The sequence below is a fragment of the Taurulus bubalis genome (assembly GCF_910589615.1).
Source record: "Taurulus bubalis genome assembly, chromosome: 13".
Taxonomy (NCBI): domain Eukaryota; kingdom Metazoa; phylum Chordata; class Actinopteri; order Perciformes; family Cottidae; genus Taurulus; species Taurulus bubalis.
The window spans coordinates 3,289,390-3,311,019 of record NC_136601.1 but is presented as its reverse complement, the minus strand read 5'-3'; the positions used below and the strand labels follow the sequence as shown (position 1 = coordinate 3,311,019).

The window sequence follows — 21,630 nt, the reverse complement described above, 5'->3', positions numbered from 1 at the left end:
CACACACACACACACACACACACACACATACACACACATACACACACTTACTTTATTATCTAATGAAAGCTAAAGACGACTACAACCCAGTCTCTCTGTCTGTTTGTCACACATTGTGTCTCTCTCTCTCTCTCGCCACGCACAAGCAAACACGGAATCACACACAAACAAACACACGCTGACTCACACACACACACACACACACACACACACACATCCCAGTTTCCCCTGTGGCTGCCTGATTGAGGCCTCGCCCTTTAGATTTACTGTAATCGGCGATGTAGGGAGAGAGGAAAGAACGGGAAAGAAAGCTAAATTGACAGAGGGGGGAAAGCAAAGAGGCGACAGAAGAGTTGAAAAAAGAATGATGAATTAAAGAATGATAGAAGTAGGGGAGGAAAGGGAGAAGCTCCAAGGCCACAGAGGACAGAAAACATCTCCCATTAAACAGAGATTACAGCGTCTGCCGATCCAGAGTGAGCGCGGCTGTACACCCTCTGCCGTCAGCCGCTGATGATATAACACCCGGTTTTAAAGATCAATTTGTCACTTTTCATCTCCTCCTACACCTCATTCTCCTCCCCCTCTCCTGCCGGGGCTGAGGGCAAGGATGCCGGAGGAGGAAGAAGAGGAGGAGGAGGAAGAAGGTGGAGGAGGGAGGAGCTGGCGTCGCAGCTTCGAGAGAAAGAGGTGAGAGAGCTGACTTCAATTTAGGAGCATTTTTGGATGATATCATCCACAATGAATCCTCCCCCCTCCCTTTACACACACACACACACACACACACACACACACACACACACACACACACACACACACACACACACACACAGTCTCTCCAGTATAAAGCTGTGGGTGTAAAGTGGTCGTTGGGTGTTTTCTCTTTGTTCACTACAGATTAAAAAGGACCAGACAAGTGACTTTAAACTGCAAAAGATGTACTTCATATTTGTGCATAACATTTTCCTTGTCATACATTTGACTCAATGACTGGTGATATTCATGAAGAGATTGAACAGCTGTGCTGTAGCTGCATGAATGCGTTAAATTATTTGGAAAGTTATTATCATCAATTATTATCATCAATTATTATGCATCGTTATGGTCTCCTTCACGGCAGACATGTTAACTGCCTGCTACAAAACGGTTTTGGTCTATTTGCTAATATCCCCCTTCATGCTAGGTGTTTTTATGTAACACACACATTTCGATTACATTAAGGCACATAGTAAGGGATAGTTAAGGGTGTGGCTGCTTTGAGTGACAGGTGGTTCCCGCCTCCGCTCCACTGACGATCCACCTCTTTGCCCATTTTTCAGTCCGGACGCCAAGATGGCGACAATTGGAGTCGTCCACTTTACGCTTCACAAAGGCTCCTCAGAGACCTGTGGTCTGAGATATGTCCATATCTTATAAAGTGGTAAAACTATGCAGGCTGGTCTCATTCAGCATTCGTAGCAATCCCTGAACCACTGATTTCGGATCTATCCTCACTTCCCTGGTGTCATTTGAGACGACCTTGGTCTTCACTTTATGAAACAGACAGAATAAAAATCAGTGACGAGATGGGAGCAGATGGAGTGTGAGTATCGCCTCAGAGCACACAGAGAGCGAGTGAGATAATAACCCACAGCTAATCCACTGCACACTAAAAACTCATTACTCCTTAAGAAGAAAACAAAAAAAAAACCTTGCTCCCCAAGACGGAAAGAGATCCGCTGCTTCAGGTGAAGGCCTCGGCACAAACCGCCTGCTTTTCCTCATGTGTGAAATTTCTTTTATGCACAGTTCAGCGGATTTGACTCGTCTTTATTGAGGAGCCTGTCGGCGGGCACCTGCAGTAACACACCCACCAGCAGCGCAACACACACACACACACACACACACACACACACACTGTTGCTGTATCGAACCACAGAGACCGGCAGCCTTAAAGCAACACATCAAAATCTACAAATCACGTAGACGCTTTTGCTGACCTTTATTAAAAGCCAAAACTATTTTAAATGTTCTAATGTATTTTTTCCACCATGTCTGGTAGCTACTGTTTTACATTGATTTCTGTATATGTAAAAATCTATTGGCAAACTTGTTGCGTAATCCTTTTTAATGAGTATCAAGTCTGCATGAAATGATGCCCAGAACCAGCAGAACTCGACCAAACCCCTGAAATATAAAAGGGTTCTTGGTAGAATCCCCAGCTTGGGTTCTAGATGAACATTTTGGAATATGAAAGGCTACTCAGTAGAACCCCCTCATTGGGTTCTAGATGAAACCTTTGCAATATAAAATGGTTCTAGGTAGAATCCCCAGGGTGGGTTCTAGATTACACTTTTGGAATATGAAAGGGTGAGTTCCAGATTATACCCTTGCAATATAAAAAGGTTCTTGGGAGAACCCCCCATTGGGTTCTAGTTGAAACCCTTGTAATATAAAAGGGTTCTTGTGAGAACCCCCTCATTGGGTTCTAGTTGAAACCCTTGTATTATAAAAAGGTTCTTGGGAGAACCCCTCATTGGGTTCTAGTTGAAACCCTTGTAATATAAAAAGGTTCTTGTGAGAACCCCCTCGTTGGGTTCTAGTTGAAAGCTTTGAAATATAAAAAGGTTCTTGTGAGAACCCCCTCATTGGGTTCTAGTTGAAACCCTTGTAATATAAAAGGGTTCTTGGGAGAACCCCCTCGTTGGGTTATAGATGAAACCCTTGTAATATAAAAGGGTTCTTGGGAGAACCCCCTCGTTGGGTTATAGATGAAACCCTTGTAGTATAAAAGGGTTCTTGGGAGAACCCCCTCGTTGGGTTCAAGTTGAAACCTTTGTAATATAAAAGTGTTCTTGGGAGAACCCCCTCGTTGGGTTATAGATGAAACCCTTGTAATATAAAAGGGTTCTTGGGAGAACCCCCACGTTGGGTTATAGATGAAACCCTTGCAATATTAAAGTGTTCCAGGAAGAACCCCCTTGGTGGGTTTTTGTTAGCACTCTCCAAAGGATGAAGGCTCTTGGTAGAACCACCAGAGATTGTTATGGTGGACAATACAGAAGGGTTCTCTGAAGAACCTCATATATGGGGTTCTGGGTGGAACCTTTTACAGGTAGTTTGAGTTATACCCCTTCATGTTGAGTTCTAAAGCCCTCCTTAAGGGTACCAGGTGGAACCTTTCTAACCTTTGAATCAATCAGAAAGCCCTCAGTGGACAAACTGAAGGCGACTACTCAGACCTCCATCGCGTGCTTGTGGAAATGTAAACAGGAAGTAGCGATCTGAAACAATGAGAAGCAACCAGCCAACAGACAACATGACACAGTCAGTCAGCTTCATCCTAAACCTCGTTCCACATCATGTGTTTCTAAAAGATGGTTCCCAGCTCACTTGGAAACAATTGACACATAATCAGTCGTGAGATGACAGTCGTGGGGTTGTTTCTTTGTGCCGCTGGGCAACTGTCAATCAAGTCTGATCCATCCACGTACTGGACTGTAAAACTCTTAAAGTCTCAGTGAAGCGGAAGTTCAGTTAAATGGTCACGCTTAGAATGTAGTGCGACACAGAGGACAGTGGCCTGATGGGAATGGAAGAAATTGGTTGTTACTAGCAAATAAACGTCATATAAACAATGATTGGATTTCCATGTTTTTTTGTGCATATATTGTTAAATAGCTGCATAATATGACTGAGGATGGGATCTAAAAGTGTTTAAAAAAAAGCAAATAATTCACTATGATGTTTCTTTAACTTTCAACTGTAATTGCTGTTTGTTTAGTTCTGAATATTTCTTGTTCTAATGAATCACTTCAAATAAAAAATCGAGATTTCAGGGGCTTCAATGTTCTACTTGAGGTTGGCTCCTGAGCACACAACACAACAGCGGACCTGGGTTGGATTTCAAATCACTCTGCTGGGTGAAAACCACTGAGGACCTTTCACCTTCTGCATATTCATACATAATAACAAGTTCACACTCCTTCAAAATCCATTACTCTGTTATGTTAATCTCGTGTCAGGGGAGTCGTTGCGGCACAAGCAATTAAAAAACCGTCCACACGCCTGCATGAGGATTAGATTCTGCTTTGATTATCTGTGTTTCCCCATCCTGCAGGTGGGAAATGTGTGCGCAGCACGTGGAGATAAGAGGCGCTGCAGCGTCCGGTCAAGAGGCTCCGGTGCGGGACTCAGTGAGCGGCGACAAAGACCCGCTTTAGCACCTCTTGGTGCAGCAGGTTGCACTCACTGGAACATGAAATGCCCTTTTGGCCACAGCGGCTCAGTCCACGTTACAAATCACCAGCCTGTTACAGTAAGCTGTACTCACACAGAGCCACAAAAAAAAAGGTCTGACAGAAGTTTGGGGGGGGAAATGATACCTCAAGGATGATACCCCCCCCCCCCCCCCCCCCCCCCCCCCCCCCCCCCTCACACACACACACACACACACACACACACACACGAGAGCGCGTACGCATTCACACTCAGGTGGTGCAACAGTGCCCAAAAACAAAAAGAAAGGTTCATCTTACCTCCCAACGCTTGTTTCATAACGAAATTCATGATGATGGCTTGTAATTCCCTGCCTTCCTTGTCCGAGCAATGTTACATTCACTTGTGACAGCAGAAGAAGAAGAAGAAGAAGTCCGTTGTGGCCAGATCTGCGGAAAACAACAACAAACAAATACAAAAATCGTTTACCAAATCAATAATCCTAAAGTCTATAACCCTGTAATGCATCAATGAACAACACGTAGTATGGACATTGGCGATTGCGTCACTATAAACTCACTTTACACTACTACAGACTCGCTGCACATTAAATATTTAAGGAATATTGTAGAACGCATTTCCGAACGTTTAGCTGCTGTTACAGATTGCACGGAGCCAAACGGTCGCATCTACACTTGTAGAATCTGTATATTTTTGGTTTTTTTTTTCAATGCGCCAGTTGAAGGACACCAAGGTCAATGGTTCAAAAAACAACCGGAACACAACGAGGGGAGAAAACGCCATTAATCTACAGACCAAATCAAGCAGCTGTAGCTCATCGATACCTCTCAAAAGAATCCCGGAGAGCTGAGTGCTTAGTGTCGGCCGCTGAAGAGAGGACGTGTCACGACAACCAATAATATAATAGCCTCTACGTGACCGAGCTCCACGCGAGTTTTGACAAAGTGCACACGGCGCAAGTGCTCTCGGCCAGGACAGTCTGTGGGGACGCAGGACTAAAATACCGCTGTGTACTATTACTATAATTATAATTGTGCATCCTGATCATGTGGTCAAACTTTCCATCCTCCATTGGAGGGAGATTGAACGCAGCCATTCCCACTTCCACGACATCAAACACGCTGTCTCGTGCGGGGTTTTAATTCATAAGCAGCGATCGCACCCCGATGTGCGCGCGTGTTTGCGTCTACACATCCGTGTGGAACGTGCATTTAAATAAATAAAAAAAGATGCTCGACCCGTCTGTGCATCTGCGTGCGGCGAGACAGGAGCGACACGCGCGCTTCCTCGTTCGGAGCGGAGCCTGGTTGCTGGTTTCAGCACCACCGCGAGTGGATAGCTCCCCGAAACCCGTCAGATTGCCCGCGTCGATTTACCTTCCGTCCCGGCGACCGGCTGAAATCCTCCTCACACACACTCTCGACAAACACTCTCTCTCTCACACACACACACACCGAAAAAGGGGGAGAGCAGAGAGCTTCAGCTGCAGCGAAGTTATCCCGCAGCAGACAGCAACAGCAGCGCAGGATAATCTAACTGCTCGTCCCTCGCATCTCCGGCTCCCGGGGCTGCAAGAAGAAGAAGAAGAAAAAAAAGAAAAAAGAAAAAAGGGACGTCCTTGGTGCCTCCTCCTGCCTGGTGCTTTTGTCTTCCTGCACACACACACTCACACACTCACTCACACACACACACACACTCACACACACACACACACTCACACACTCACACACACACGCGCGTAGAGAGAAAGAGGAGGAGTAGAGGAAGAGGAGGAGGAGGATGAGGAGGGGTCGGTGGTGATGCCGTTCACACCGCGATGGGAAGGAGCCTGGATCACATAGAGAGAGAGAGAGAGAGAGAGAGAGAGAGAGAGAGAGAGAGAGAGAGAGAGAGAGAGAGAGAGAGAGAGAGAGAGAGGTCCCACTCGCGTCCTCCTGACCGATAAAGACAGATCAATTATTCAGCTGCTGCTCCGTCCTCCAGCCCGCCCCCCTCGTCTCTGCACCGGGGAGAGGGACTCTGCTTCCACCGAACACGGTAGTTCAGAATTTAGCGGGGACGTGGTGGAGATGGGGGTCTATGTGTTGTAGCTGTGTGTCCCTTTGTTCCCCCAGCACTGTCGGAACACGATGGGAGGCGATGTGAAAAATCTATCCAGCCCTCTGGGGTTCCCTCCATGATGTTGCTACAGGGGATTCCAGCGCGTGCTCGTCACTACACCGGCTTGTTTGTCACATTTGACTCCTCACATTACAACATTGTGCTCGACATCAGGGCATATCAGGGGTGTGAGAGGCCACAGCCGCCCCTGTGGATGCAGCCTGGTCTCATTCCAACGTTTGCAGCTATAAAGCTATACGAAAAATAATGTCACTTTTACTGCACTCACTGGCTACCAAATGACTCTTTTACTACTTTGTTTTCTCTGCCAGGTGGGAGCCTGGGAGGAGATTATGTGTTTGGTCCCGTGTGCATCTACCTGTCTGTCCACAGCTGCTCTTGCATACTACTGGACCGAGTGATGGCGAGATGAAGCTTCCTGAAGCATTAAAGCTTTCCATCCAATTGGTTCGCTCATGTCCCGAAGCTTCACGGAGCTTCATTTGCTCTACTGCGCCACCAAGTGGACAATACATGTAAAACAAGCAGAGTGATCATAACGACACCGTGGCTTTGGTGTGTGAAGCTTTAAATTGAATAAATTATGTTTGTGACGCCAATACATCAATTATTAACTTTTTAATATTGTGTCTATCTTCATGATATATTGGCGGGGTCAAAATCAAAACTCGAAACCAATTGGGAGAGGGTTGTGATGTGACTGTGGGTCGGTGGTTAGAATATCCGACTTTCAGTCAGAGGATCGGTGTTTCGAGCCTCGGCTCCGTTAGTCCATGTTGATGTGTCCAATTTTTTAAGTAAAAATAAGAACTTTTCCACAGAGCTGGGCTTTTTGAGAATATTTTGCCTGCTTTATAAAACACCCTTTCACAGGCACAGATGAAGCTGGGTACAGAGAGGAAGGGGGGAATCCATTGAGTTTCGCTGCCCCTTATATTTCAAATCGCACGGCAAACCCACGAACCATGTTCTGAATCACGTGGTGCGGCCGGCTCAGAGGCTTCCAACGTCACCGCATACGTCATCGACACGCCTCGATACGCGCTTCACCAAAATCTACCTGATTACTCGACACGCGCATCGAAGCCTCGACACGAAAGGACACATCACTAACTGGACCCATCAGCCTAATATTTGTTTTTGCTCATTTATGACTGTGTGCTCATTGCCTGTGTTCCACCGTCTCCGGTGGACTTTGATCAGATTAGTACATTGTCATTGTTACTTTGATTGTGTAGCTTTCATTAAATGTGCAAGCACATGTTACTGATACTGCATGCCACTTCTTCTCTGACCAACTAGGTTGTGGTATTATGTATTATATGTGAGTATTTATTGAATATACTTCAGTTTATCCAGTGACTCAGCTTGATATGGAAATAATGAGCCTCCACTGACTTGTGGAGCATTTTGTTCATTCTGAAAGCCAAAGTCACAGACGACACAGAGGCCATCTATTCCTATCAGACCGAGTGTGTTTTGGCAGCCTTGGGTGGCATTTTGTAATTGTTCTGCAAGTTGCTTTTGACGTCAGCATCGACCTGAATACCTTCAGTTGACGAGAGCCCAACTGCATTCTTTCTCATTATGGTTATTTATAATGGATACCCGGAGCTTTGTGATTTTACCAACCGTGGTTATCCTGATCTGAACCGAAAAGCAGTTTCATTAACTTAAACTGCAGGCCACTAGTAGCACAGTTCATGGTGTGTGTTCAGTCAACGCCTGTACTCACTCCATGATTGCTTAGCAACAACTGCAAAAAAACAAACACCTTGCACCTGCAAAACGTGCTCAGTCTGATCAGGGCCCAAGTCCGTTTCAAATCCAAAGACACACTCTTCTTGGTCTCCACAGTTCTTGGAGGCCGTCTCCAGCGTCTCTCTACTGAAATGGGCTCCAGCCATAGTAGTAGATTTGGGGTAGAACTGATATGTCCCATTCAAATCAGCAGGATGGTGAGAGCGGCGGCCATTTTGACGTGTTCCTTTGCCATTGCGACCGTTCTTAGTAGCTGAGCGACACACTTCACGGCCCCACTGACAACAATCACCAACAGTTGGATGTCCGTTCTGTTTCTGTGACCTCAGTGCCCTTAACCCTAGAACACCAATGTCGGGTGATTTTCATCCGAGTGATTGTTGTTACGTTATTTTCATTGTGTTGCTTTTGTCTGAGTTGTGTGGGTCCTTGTGTAGCTTCATGCTGCTCACTGATGTTATTGAAGGTGGGTGTGTCTTATTGAAGGTGGGCGTGTCTTATTGAAGGTGGGCGTGTCTCTCTGCTCCAATCTCTGTTTTTTTCTACAGGCAGGTGTTCGGGTGATTTTCACCCAACGTTAGTGATCGAGGGAAAAACAAATCCGGGGAGACTTTTCCTTCACAGAACAAGACTCACATGTCCCAGGAACATGTGGACTTAAGAAAAAGTTCATAGCTCCTTTATTTATATTTTTAATAATTTTTTATTGATGAATTTTTCAGCCGATTTTGAGCCTTTTTTCAGGGTCCCCCCAGGATACCTGTTTTTTGTTTTATGAGAAGTTCTATCGGGTAAAATAAAAGAAGAACTTGAAATTCACCCGACGTTAGTGATGGTGTGACTATTTTTAACGTTAGTGTTCTGGGGTTAAAGGTCTTCCTTCACTCGTAAATCCAGCTCCAGATTTGAGAGCTTGCAGAGAATGATTCATCCACACTCTATGACACGGTCACATATTATTACATTCTTCATCCTCTTGTTTAACTTACAGTTAGAAGTCAAATCGCGGTTCAAACCCAGCACACCGTTTTAAGGCTACTGCACTACGATAAATGAAAAGAAATGGTCGCCTTGCACACGGAGAGGGAAACGTGGGAGTCTGTTGATCCACCCGGTGAGCTTGAACCCTAGCGGACAAAATATGATGTTGAGCTGGTTTCAGTCCATAATGCCATTTCATAACCCAGCTCATAACATGTCCTCTGATCTGAATCTTGCTGGCACCTGCCGATCTTTTCTGTGACACCAAACTTATTACAGAATTTGACTTTACCCTGATAGGCGATGCATTCGGCAAATTTATGCAAAGCTGATTTCACACCCTACACCCTTGGAGCTGTATGTCATTTAGCCTCCCATGCAGCCTTCACTCTTTGCTTTGCATGATTTCTGTGCAAAACGGTGCCAACTCGAGGCCCTTCCCTATTCAGCTGTCGAACAACGGCTTGACATGTTTCCTAGAATTAGGCCGCATGTAGAGACTTTTAATCCCCACTCTCGTTTTATCTCACCCGTTCACTTCATTTGAAGGAATATCGGCATTAACCAGGTTGAACAGTGTGCCAAACCCATAATTAGGCTTCTGCCGAGCTATGCTCCTCAAATACTGTGGCTCAGGCGGAGATAAAGCTTCTTTTTTTCTGCTCTGTATTATGTGTGCAACCGCACATACATGAAGATGAGTTCACTGAAATCGCTGCCAGTATTTAATGGTACAACAAAAGCTATTGTGTTTTCAGTTTAAAGCAGATTTTTATTCAAAAATCCCCTGTTGTATTCATAGAAAAAAGCAGGACTGCAGCGGAGGAGCGATGAGGTTAACGCTGGCGTGTGGTTTGGACTCAAACATTAATTTAATTCTTCACTTCAGTTGTCAGGAGGTGAAGTACTAACGTTCTATACAGACTTTATTTCATGTGTTTTCTGACTAATAAAAATAGCAATTCATGAAATTGGTCCAGTATCGAGCGAGAGCGCTGCAGACGTCATCCGCTCACGGCCGTTATGTAATCTATTAAAAGCTGGTCATGTACGTCCACTAAGAGTTTCTGCCGCCAACAGCCTTTGATTGTTATTAAGCGTCTGACATTATGGAAATAGTTGCGCTCAAAGAGAAGTCTCATTCTAAGGTAAGGCAAGGCGACACGTTGCCAGAAGACAACGGAGGAAACGCGACAGCTGGAGTCCAGAAAGCGTAGCTCATTGGTATTTAGCTGATTTGGCCAAATGTGGAGGAGACTCTGAATTTAATGGCCGCCTGTAAAAACATGGAAAAAATAATAAACACTGTATATATAATTTTAAATACAGTTTATTTATACACACACGTCTTTACAGTCTATGTTGAGCTCAATCTGGGCTGATTGAATGCATTTATTATGTTAATATATGATATGAAGTGTCAGTATATGGATGCACTCCAACTTTAGCGTTAGAGATGGCATTAAGTAACAAGAAGAAACACTGTATGAAGCTTATGAAGCGCTCAGTAGACATGATGTTTGCATGATTCTGTAGTTGCACTCTGTTCATCCCCATTAGCATCAACTGTCAAACTGTCGGTGCTGCAGGTCGCCCTCCCAGTCTGGATACTGGCCAAAGCAGAGCTCCCCTCCTCCACCCATCAGCCTCAGAATTGACTATTGATCAGGAGCAGAGATCAATAGCAACTCACATTGAGGTGATTTATTTTTTTCGAGCAATTTCTGCTGTAATGCATTAACAATCGAAATTTATTCGATTTCCATTATTGTCTCCTGATCAATCGTATTGAAGGATTACTGCGCTGTAATGTGCATCGGGGATGAGGCTGAGTGGAGCGCCACATCTTTGGTCACCCAGAAAGTTAGTGTGTGTAGACAGGTGAGGGTGAAAGTCATCGCTAGGAACGCACAGATGGGCAGAAGTGGATCACGCTGCTGGAGTAGAAATATACAAAAATACATTTTGATATTTCTTCTTTGCTGTGAATCGTTCATTGATTCTTGATCGGACTCTTTTACTCCGACAGACCGTCACAGTTAAGAGGAGCTGCGTTTGCTCACTTCATTCACTTATTACATCATCGAAGTGCCAATCGCACAGCAAACATGTTATTTATGCATTTTATTGGCATTATGTATTTCTTATGACACTATGACTCTCTTCAAATAGTTATTTACAGTGTGGAGGATGTCTGTCATTACATAGTCAAATGTTAATACTTCTACATATTAGTATTGGTGCTTTTTTCTTGCTTCTTTTTATCAGGTTTCAACCCAGTCGCCATAAATACATATTTTTTCTAAACCACGGGATTCATTGAACGTTGACGTTTCTGAACCAAAAATATGTTTAGTAACTACGGCTCGTATCACGCTTGCAGACACACACACAATGCCAAATTGATGCAACAAAACTTCCTGATTAAACTTAACTGTTACAACGTTGATGAATAACATCTGCCTGTAGCAGAATTTATTAAAAAATGTTATGTAACAAGTTGACTTGGTTTCTCACAGGACATAAACAGAGCTCTCCTGGGTGAAAGTCCTATGTTTGTTTGATTGACCCACCAACCCTTTGGACTTTGCCGTCTATACTTGATGATTGTAATTCAACATCTTCAAGTTTGGCAAAAGCTAAGTAGTGTATAGAGCGGCCGTTATTGAAATTTATATTTAAATAACAGCCGCTCGATATCCTACTTTACTGAAGCCCAACTTAAAAACATGAACATATCCGTGTTATCCGTCTGTATTCCATCTCCAAAATAAAAAGTTTAACAGTCCGATCTAATTTAAAACAATCAGTGAGTTGTGTTTTTCTTTATTACAGCTGACATGTCTCGTCATATTAGACACAGAGCAAAGTTACACACTATAAATCACACCTGTACTCCAGAATCAAACCTTTTGTCCTCAACCTCACCTGCAGCAATATCCCTGGAAACTCAAGTTGCTTACAAGGAGCAACACAATGTGAACCTCACTTCCTCCAGGCAGGACGCACTCGTGTTGTGAGGGCCGAGCACACAAACACACTAACACACAAACACACTAACACACAAACACACACCGTCGTACACTCCCCTCCATCTCTGACATATTCCCCTGATGTCTTGTTAATTCAACTCAGGCCCCTCTAATGTGCGGTATTCTCCTTTCTCACTCTCACAGTATCTTACACACACACACACACACACACACACACACACACACACACACACACACACACACACACACACACACAGTAGTTGGTAGTACGCCGGTGCAGGAGGAAAGCCACCAACATGTAACGGTCCCCACTGACCTGCACTTGCTGATCTGTGTGTTTAAGTGTCTCTATGTCTCTATATCAACGTCGGGAGGTCGCAAGAAGCCAATCGACGGATTGCATTTGTTCCCCCGAGTGGCGGCTGATCTGAGCTCGGCCCAAATGTTTCCCCGGAGGCTCGTTCAGATGGATAACCTTGTGGGGACCTAATGATGATGCACAGAAAGGTGGTGAGTCCCCAGGATGTGACTGTGAACAGGTTGTGTTCACTCAACATGATTATATGAACTGCACACAAATCAACACATGGAAATAGAAAATCAAAATTCACCAATTAAAGAATCTGTCGCTAAAGCAAATCGTCAATATCCAGAACTTTGACCAGCTTTTACTGTCAGTCTTTTTTGGCGTTGTTGACTGTGTTGAACTTGCATTATTACATTTTCACCATTTAGTTCTAACTTGCAGTTTTGGATGTTTTTTTTCCCATAATAAAAATAAATTGTTCAACGGGGCCCATAATAATCCACTCGAAGGAATTGTTGAGATCCAATTAATTGTGAGGCGCTACCCTACAACGGCCCACGAGGGTCTCTGCAGGTAAAAAGAAAAGATCATCCTGGAGTGGTGCGAGGGGGGAATGCAAGATTAAAGTTGTAAATTTAAAAAAGCAACAAAGAACTGTTGACCTTTTCTGAAATGAAAGTCGTAAATCTGCCGTATGAATGACAACAATTTGTAAGTCATTTTGTGTGCAATAAGAACATCTTTCTTGCTTATTAAATGACATTGGTACGTATGCACGCACGTAACTGCAATAGGCTCCTGATCAGCAACCAGTGTACATCATGTGAGAGAGACCACTTGTAGAGGGGTCTCTAGACTTGTAGAGGAGTCTCTATACTTGTGGAGAGGTCTCTATACGTGTAGACGGGTCTCTATACTTGTGGAGAGGTCTCTATACTTGTAGACGGGTCTCTATACTTGTGGAGAGGTCTCTATACTTGTGGAGAGGTCTCTATACTTGTAGAGCGGTCTCTAGACTTGTGGAGAGGTCTCTATACTTGTAGAGCGGTCTCTAGACTTGTGGAGAGGTCTCTAGACTTGTAGACGGGTCTCTAGACTTGTGGAGAGGTCTCTATACTTGTAGACGGGTCTCTAGACTTGTGGAGAGGTCTCTATACTTGTGGAGAGGTCTCTATACTTGTGGAGAGGTCTCTATACTTGTAGAGCGGTCTCTAGACTTGTGGAGAGGTCTCTAGACTTGTAGACGGGTATCTAGACTTGTGGAGAGGTCTCTATACTTGTAGACGGGTCTCTAGACTTGTGGAGAGGTCTCTATACTTGTGGAGAGGTCTCTATACTTGTAGAGCGGTCTCTAGACTTGTGGAGAGGTCTCTAGACTTGTGGAGAGGTCTCTATACTTGTAGACGGGTCTCTAGACTTGTAGAGCGGTCTCTAGACTTGTGGAGAGGTCTCTAGACTTGTGGAGAGGTCTCTATACTTGTGGAGAGGTCTCTATACTTGTAGAGCGGTCTCTTGACTTGTGGAGAGGTCTCTAGACTTGTAGAGGGGTCTCTTGACTTGTGGAGAGGTCTCTAAACTTGTAAACGGGTCTCTAGACTTGTAGACGGGTCTCTAGACTTGTAGAGAGGTCTATATACTTGTAGAGGGGTCTCTAGACTTGTAGAGGGGTTTCTATACTTGTAGAGAGGTCTTTATACTTGTAGAGGGGTCTCTTGACTTGTAGAGGGGTTTCTATACTTGTAGAGAGGTCTTTATACTTGTAGAGGGGTTTCTTGACTTGTAGAGGGGTCTCTTGACTTGTAGAGGGGTCTCTCTGGGTTGATGGCAGATGGTGTTCGAGACCGGTGTGCTCAAGAGTTGTTGTTTTTAAAGTATGTTCGTGAAACAGAGCAGCTGAAGCAGTAAAGTCACATTCAAATTGAGTCCTGTGTTGGTGATGTGCAGAAGGCTTTGCTGAATAAATACAAGCGGTTGCAATTTTGAATGAAGTCTAAAAATAAAGGAAATAAGTTTGAACATTGTGAGAAAAAAGTTGAATGCGGCACATGACGGATTCATAAATGAGCTTAAAGTCTGCGTGAACGTTCTGACGTGTTTGAAGAGATCAGCGCCGCACAGCGAAGCAGAGAATAAAACAGAGCGAGAAGAGGATCGGTAATCACATTGATGAGGACTAACAGGACTCTATCCAGCAGGAAATACTCAGCATCTTTCCCTTAGAGAGGCTCGCATCACAGGGACGTCCTTCAGGCTGGTCTCACTGGTTCTGTGCCCATCTGTCTGTTCTTTCCTCTTGTTTTGTTTTTTCTGAACTGCACTTGTGTTTGTCGCCTCCTGCCATGTTCTCCTCAAGTGCTCTTTTTCCTTTTTTCCTCCTTCATGTTATTGTCGCTCAACAAATGAACTGAAGCTCTTCTGAGGTCCAAAGACTTCTCATGATACAGAGATCTTCTTCTCCCAGCTGCTCTTCATCATCACGTTCAGCGTTCCTCCTCCCTGGGGTCGGCCGACATTATTTTCCGGGTCAAAAAAAGAGGAGCACAGTGTTGCGCATCGGTGCAATTATCATTAATCTTGCAATCAAATGATGACAGACGTAGAGAATGATCTCCGAAATGTATTTGTGTTGATTTTTTCTCCATTAACCTCTATTATTAATATTTTGGGGTCATGCATGTAGCTTTTAATGAATGAATCACGTGTAATTTTGTTTGCTGCTGGAAGGACTCGTGCTTGTGATTTTGAATGGGTGTTTAATTCACACGTGAATGAAGGACAGACGTCAAAGTGTGTTCACGTGACCGCTGACACGCAAACGTTCCTCCAAAATGTTCAGTATTTAAAAAAACAGACTCTTCATACGAAATCATTTTATGAAAGACGACGTTATTAGAATATCATGAACAGCATTTTTACCCCGCTATATTTTCAACAGTGACCATATGGATGAATTGTCATTTTCCACTTCACTGATGACCCTGATCATTAGTTTTAATATAAACGTTTATAACATTTATCATTATTTGTCAAACCTCACTCAACCTCTTTAACAATGTGAAACCCTGAACTTATTGGGGAACGTTTAAGCGATCAGGCCGGCTCAAGAGATGCAACGAGAAAAAGAGAAAATCTTAAAAGTTTAGGAAATTGGAATGAATCAAGACAAAAAATGAGTTTCTTATTGACCTTAAAATTAATATTTGGATGGAATTATATCAACTGAATGGCCATTTACAAGCTACTTCTGGAGCTTTTAACTACATTTCATGCCTTTTATTTTTTTAGGATACAAATAATGTGGCACACACACCTCAGGGTCAGACTTATTTGGGTTTCATTAAGTCCTTAAATCTTATTCCAGGAACAAGAAGAGAACTTCAAGCTTAAAGGTGTCAAAAAATATCTTCTTTATCGTTCAGGCCGTATGACGTTTACATTGAGTAAAATATTCAAAACCAGTATTCCATAGGATTCATGGTTTCACCATTGATTCAAATTGGAATATCTGTTAACATTAATATCTTGTATTTTATCCACATCCAGCCTGGCATGTTTGGTGTTATTGGAAACTTTGGCATGTCTGCAAGCTTTGAACACGGCATGATTTTGTAATGACTAAACGCAGAAGGTCTATAACCCTGAAGGTCTGCGGGGTTTTAGATCAAATTGGGCTCCTGGACACTCAGAGGGACAATGTCACAGCGGCCCGTCCCCATCAAACCACTACAATCACATCCCACTGCCATTAGAGAGACGCTCCACTGTGCTGTTGAGAGGTTTAAAAAAAACTCTCAACCTTCTTTATTAACGTCAAAGTATCTCTTTCACTTCTGCTGCACAGAAACTGTTATTTAAAGCCAATTTCTTTTTCATTTGACACATTTCCTTGAGATCAGCTGTGAAACAAGATAAAATAACACGGATATCTTCATGGACCGCTGGGAGACGCCGGCTCACTGAGAGGCATGTGATGAACGACCTATTGTTTCTCCTGGAGTGGAGCGCCGGGTGAAGTTTATTGGCTGCTTGTCTTGAAGTGAGAGAGAGGCTTTGGTCAAATCAAATGTGCCTCGAAAAAAGGTCCTTTTGTCGGAGCGGCAGCGAGTCATCGGCCTTTGTGGGCGGCACGATAATAATCTTTTCTGCAGGGAGTTTCCTCAGCATGTGGCCAGTGACACGGAGAGGAGCTGATTTCACAGTGAACTTAATTATCAAGCCGCCCATCCACGGCTGAGAATAGTCCAAGATGCTCCGTACGTATGCAGCGAGTCGCCCAATTATCACAGCGGTTCGATTCCTCGCTCCTCCTGTTGTTCAGCGGCTTGACAGGAAGCAATGAAGACAACTTCAGCAGAGACAGACTGCAGCTACTTCAAGTTTATTACTGCAAAAATAGTTGAACGGTCTTGTTTTTCTGACCGGACCCAGTATGGATCTGGAGAGGTTCGCCATGATGGTGTTTTCCAAACATATTGTATTAGATGGCGTGTCTTAGTTTCTGAGGAAGTTCACTCAAAGAGGAACTAAGAAGGAAAAACACATTATAGCTCATGTTTGGGACGACGAACCAATCGATTGTTATTTACTTATTTGCTTAAACATTTTGTTTTTCTTTATGACCCTTTTTTGGCCAGATGCATGGTTCACAGGATTTATTTCTTGTTTAACTGTAAAAAATACCTAAATATTAATTATCAAAAAAGACGTTCAAAAAAGGGGAAAATCTGCACCTTTTTATCTGTGGTCATGCAAATCAGTGCTGATGGTCAATGATAGAAGCAACACAGTCTTCAGTGAGCGCTGCGTAGACCCAGAAAGATGCACACTCTGTTGTTCCTCATGCATCCGGAGTCGTCGATTCCCGTGACGGGGACGTTTTGGTGGCAAGTAAGAACTAAAAACTATTTCATCTTGGACTTCTAGGCTGCTGTCAACATTTTTTTTTGCTAAGAGGTTTCTAACCTCTTAGCAAACCTCTTCTAACCTAAGTGAAATGTCTGATAACAAAGTGTCCGCCATGAAAAAAGCTGGTGGGACTCTCTAGACAATGAGTGAAGGTGCTTCAATGATTCCTTTCATATCTCCATTAGCACACACTGGAGCGTCCCCTACGAGAGGGAAGAAGATAAAGCCGTCCCACAATTCCTTGCGGCAGTGACATTTAAAGTGACGCACCATTCGTCCATGAAAACAAATGATCTGCATAGATTTAACAATTATATTCATACACTCATATGCTCACGGGATTCTCTTGAATATGAGTGGACAGTGACAACCATTTCGCTTTATTGTATTCATATTAATTTATTTTGAAAAACATGAAACAAATAAATAAAAAACCAACACACACACACACACACACACACACACACACACACACACACACACACACACACACACACACACACACACACACACCTCCTCTCCGTGTATTGTATATTCTTTTTTCTTTTCAATTCCAACCTAATGAACCGACATAATGAAGGAATCTTTTTTAAATAATCCTTCATTGCGCAGCAGCAAACTGGTTAATGCTATAACAAGAAGCCTCACTGATTTGAATAATAATGAATAAATAAACTGTAAAAAAAAAAAAATATATATATATATAACTGAAACATCGATATTTACCAGTTTGATCATTGTTGCCGATGAGTTGATTGAATGTGCCGTCATCAGTGTTGACAGCAGCATCTCTCTTCACCGGCTGTGGACGAAGCAGCTGTTTGTGTAGCGGTTATGCTGCGTGTTAATCATCATAATTATAAGGTATGGGGCGAAGTGTAAGTTGGACTTTTACTCGTCCATCTTGGATGTATCGTCACCGTGGCTTACTACTTATTTGAGAAAGTGCAGTCGGTTTCTCCCGGCACCGCGGTCGTCCTTTCTTAAATCTTTCTTGAGACTGGAATGATGCAGAATACTCTCTATCTCTATTTGACCATCTTCTACTTTAGATTACAGTTAAATGTTCTCTCATTAGGATTCAAAGCCTTTACTAATAAGACAACCAGTAGATGGGAAGTCACAGAGATGCCAGCCAAAATAAGGCATCCAAGTAAATCATTTCTCTGTGAATTCATGAATATCCCGCTGTGTCAAATTTGTCCATCTTCTAAGTTGGCATCCTCGTGTGAACATTATTGATCACGGTTTCTCTTGTCATCATCTTCTCAGCGTGATGAGGGCAATTTGAGAAAATGTTCCTGCAGGGGAGGATGACTAAAAAACAAACATGGGACAACTGAATAACAAAATAAAAGCAGACTATGTGCATACGTGTTACTACAAGTTAATAAACACGTTTGATGACATTTGTTTTTGCTGCAGTTGTTTTTGTTGACTGATTTCCTCCGACTGGGGAGGGATCGTATATCTATCCAGGGTCAGGAGAGGGAGGGCCTTCATCCCTGAGGACACACCAGGGCCAAGGAGAGGAGGAGGAGGAGGAGGAGGAGGAGGAGGAGGAGGAGGAGGAGGAGGAGGAAGAGGAGGAAGAGAACCGGCCAGGGCCAAGCCAGAGAAAGAGAAAGAGAGAAAAAGGATGAGCTGCTGGAGTTTATGAAAGAAGACGTGAGGTTGCAGAAGATCACAGGAGAGGATGCACCGGCTCTTTCCTCGACTAGAAAGAGAAAAGAAGGTTCTCATCGTCTCAGGTTAGAAACCTTTTGGTTTAGTACTTTCTCCATTGTGGTCTAATTGGAGTAGAAAAAAAGCTTTGCGAACTATCGGAACAGGCTCACTAGCTAGCTAGAAAGTTAGCTCGCTAGCTAACAAGTTAGCTCGCAGCTACAGTAGGCGACCCTGCGTATGGTCACTGCACCAACAAGTTCCTGGTGCAAGATGTATGGATACATTTAGCCGAACCGTTGGTGAAACGTGTTGCATGAAACATGTTTCGTGCAAACGTCCAGCAACACGCCTCAGTTTCCGCTCGTTGCAACATAGAGTCTTAAAATAAACTTCACGTCTTCACAGGAAACAATTGGTTCAGTTAAAGATGGTAGTTTCAGGTAAAATAACCATAAAGTGGTGTTACTTAGGGTCTGAAATGACACAAATGGGCGTCTCCTGGGTGAAAGTCGGGTGTTTTCAGCACCACTCGTCTCTCCCTTTCTATTTTTTACAAATCTGAGAAGCTGCCGGAAACCAGTTCTCACCTGGTGGCTTTTCCTAAAAGCCGGCGGCAGATTACAGCGGCTGAATCACAACGGATAAAAGGGCAATCAGACCTGGGATCAGAACGAGGAGGTTTTCAACTTCTTGATTGCAGCAAAACTTCATCCTCTCCTCGAGCTCGATGGCGCGAAACCAAAATGTCCCGTCGCTGAACTGCAGTCGGCCTCAGCGGGACGCGGAGCCGCTGACGGTGACGGCACACGTGTTTGATCAGGGCAGGCTTCATTTCGGCTGATTCCCGAAAGAGGACAGAAATAGTCCAAACTAGCAAACATTACACAGACTTCCTGGGGAATGAAAACGTTCTTTCGAGAGGAATAGAAATGAATAACACGTCACAAACATGTCAACGCTTCCAGACGCAGAGGGACGGCTGGCGCTGAGGCTTTGTTTCAGCTGCAGCAGTTAGAGAGAGCTCTCCACACGAGCTTTCCCCTCGGATGACAAATGACCAGTTACCCATGATGCACTCAGGCGTCCTTGTTCCCAAGACCAGTATAATTAAAATAATCAATCTGGAACACAGCGGAGGTTAGCCTGTGTTTCCACGCTATGCCCTCATCGTGCATTAAAAGAAATGATTAATATGTAACAGCCGCTTGTGTGTGTGTGTGTGTGTGTGTGCGTGTGTGTGTGTGTGCGTGTGTGTGCGTGCGTGTGTGTGTCACATCAATATATCAAGTTTGAGAGAAATTCCTAAACTGAATAAATAAAGTTGGAGAAAAAAGTTGTTAAAGGTCATCGCCAACTGCAGAGTTGTTGTTCGTTTCTAAGCCGTCGTCTTAAGTGCTTCTTGACATGAAGGCAGCCTTAAAATAGAGAAGAAGAAAAAACATATGTATACACTTTGCAACCCTTAATGGATCGCTAATTAAATGCAGTTACATACGTCTTGGTCCTCGTTCAGGCGCCACAGTAAGAGGAGCATAATGAAAGTGGACAGTGCATTACAGTGCAAAGGTGCAGGAATACATTAACACCTGCAGGCTTGGCATTTGGAGTGCAGACGTCTGATGAAGAGTGCAGCACTCTGAGCGCCACCCCGCCGACGCAGAAACCGTTTCCTGCACTCCGGCTTCGCTTTTTCCTTCCCTCGACATCCCGGCAGGAGCGTCTGCTGCAGAAGGATCGCTTCAACCCAACGATGCCGATGATGAAAAGCACAGAACGAGGTTCCTGAAGTTCAGGGAGACGACGTGAACCCGGTGTCAAAATTACAGATGCTCACGGGTTATGGCACGTTTCTTCTGCTTGTACCATTAAGACCTTTACACACTCTTCACGCGATTAATTCACACGTCAATATATTTCACCCACCCCGGTTCCTGTTCGGTTCCGTCTCCTCTTTGATTGGATTGCTGAGGACCATTTCACTTCCTGGTCTGATACTACGGAGCCAGACCAGACCAGACCTCAGAGCCAGTGCCTGGTAGCGGCGGTAATGCTTTTAAAAGGCATAGATTGGAGAAATTGTAGTCCGGGTGTACGTTGAAAACTGATTTCACACACACTGTGTCTCAACACTAAGACTAGGCCACTATTTTCAGCTCAGTTTGTGAGCTTTTTGTTTGCATTTGTTGTTGTTTTTTAGCTCGATTAGTGCACTTTAAGAGCGCTCGTTTGGTGAGATTTCATTATTTTTTCTGACCATTTTCTTTGCCACTGCAGTTGTTTGGCCTTAATCTGAGTTCCTGGAAAGTACAAATAACAATAATAGTTTCATGTCGCTTCCCTCTTCGCCCTGTGGAGCACGGGTCGTAACAAGTTGTAAAATAACCAATAAAGGTAATCGATTTCAGCTCTTCCTCACCATGTCCCTCTCCTTCGCAACTTATTCTCATCAGCAGTCAACTCATATATGTTCCAGGAAGCCACAGAATGATCACCAAGACCCGACAAATACTAACACACACACACACACACACACACACACGGCAGCATTGCTGTCTTGTCGGATTCATTAGGAGCCTTAAGGTCACCGAGGCGATCGTCACACGGCCTTTATGTGATTTGGGCAGAAGGGTGATATCTTGTTCTTCCTCGTAATGAGCAGAAAATAGTCCCGGCGAT

General features: G+C 44.0%; 1 protein-coding gene across 1 annotated transcript in view; it reads right to left on the bottom strand.

Moving 5' to 3' along the window:
- The window catches only part of cplx1 (complexin 1), a gene marked incomplete at both ends in the record, with an annotated part of 46,310 nt that extends 41,762 nt beyond the window's left edge, over positions 1-4,548 (bottom strand). The window contains one exon of the mRNA XM_079228666.1: positions 4,518-4,548. Within this exon, the coding sequence (XP_079084792.1) occupies positions 4,518-4,548 (31 nt within the window). The remainder of the gene's footprint in view (positions 1-4,517) is intronic.
- Between the last annotated feature and the right edge of the window lie 17,082 nt (positions 4,549-21,630).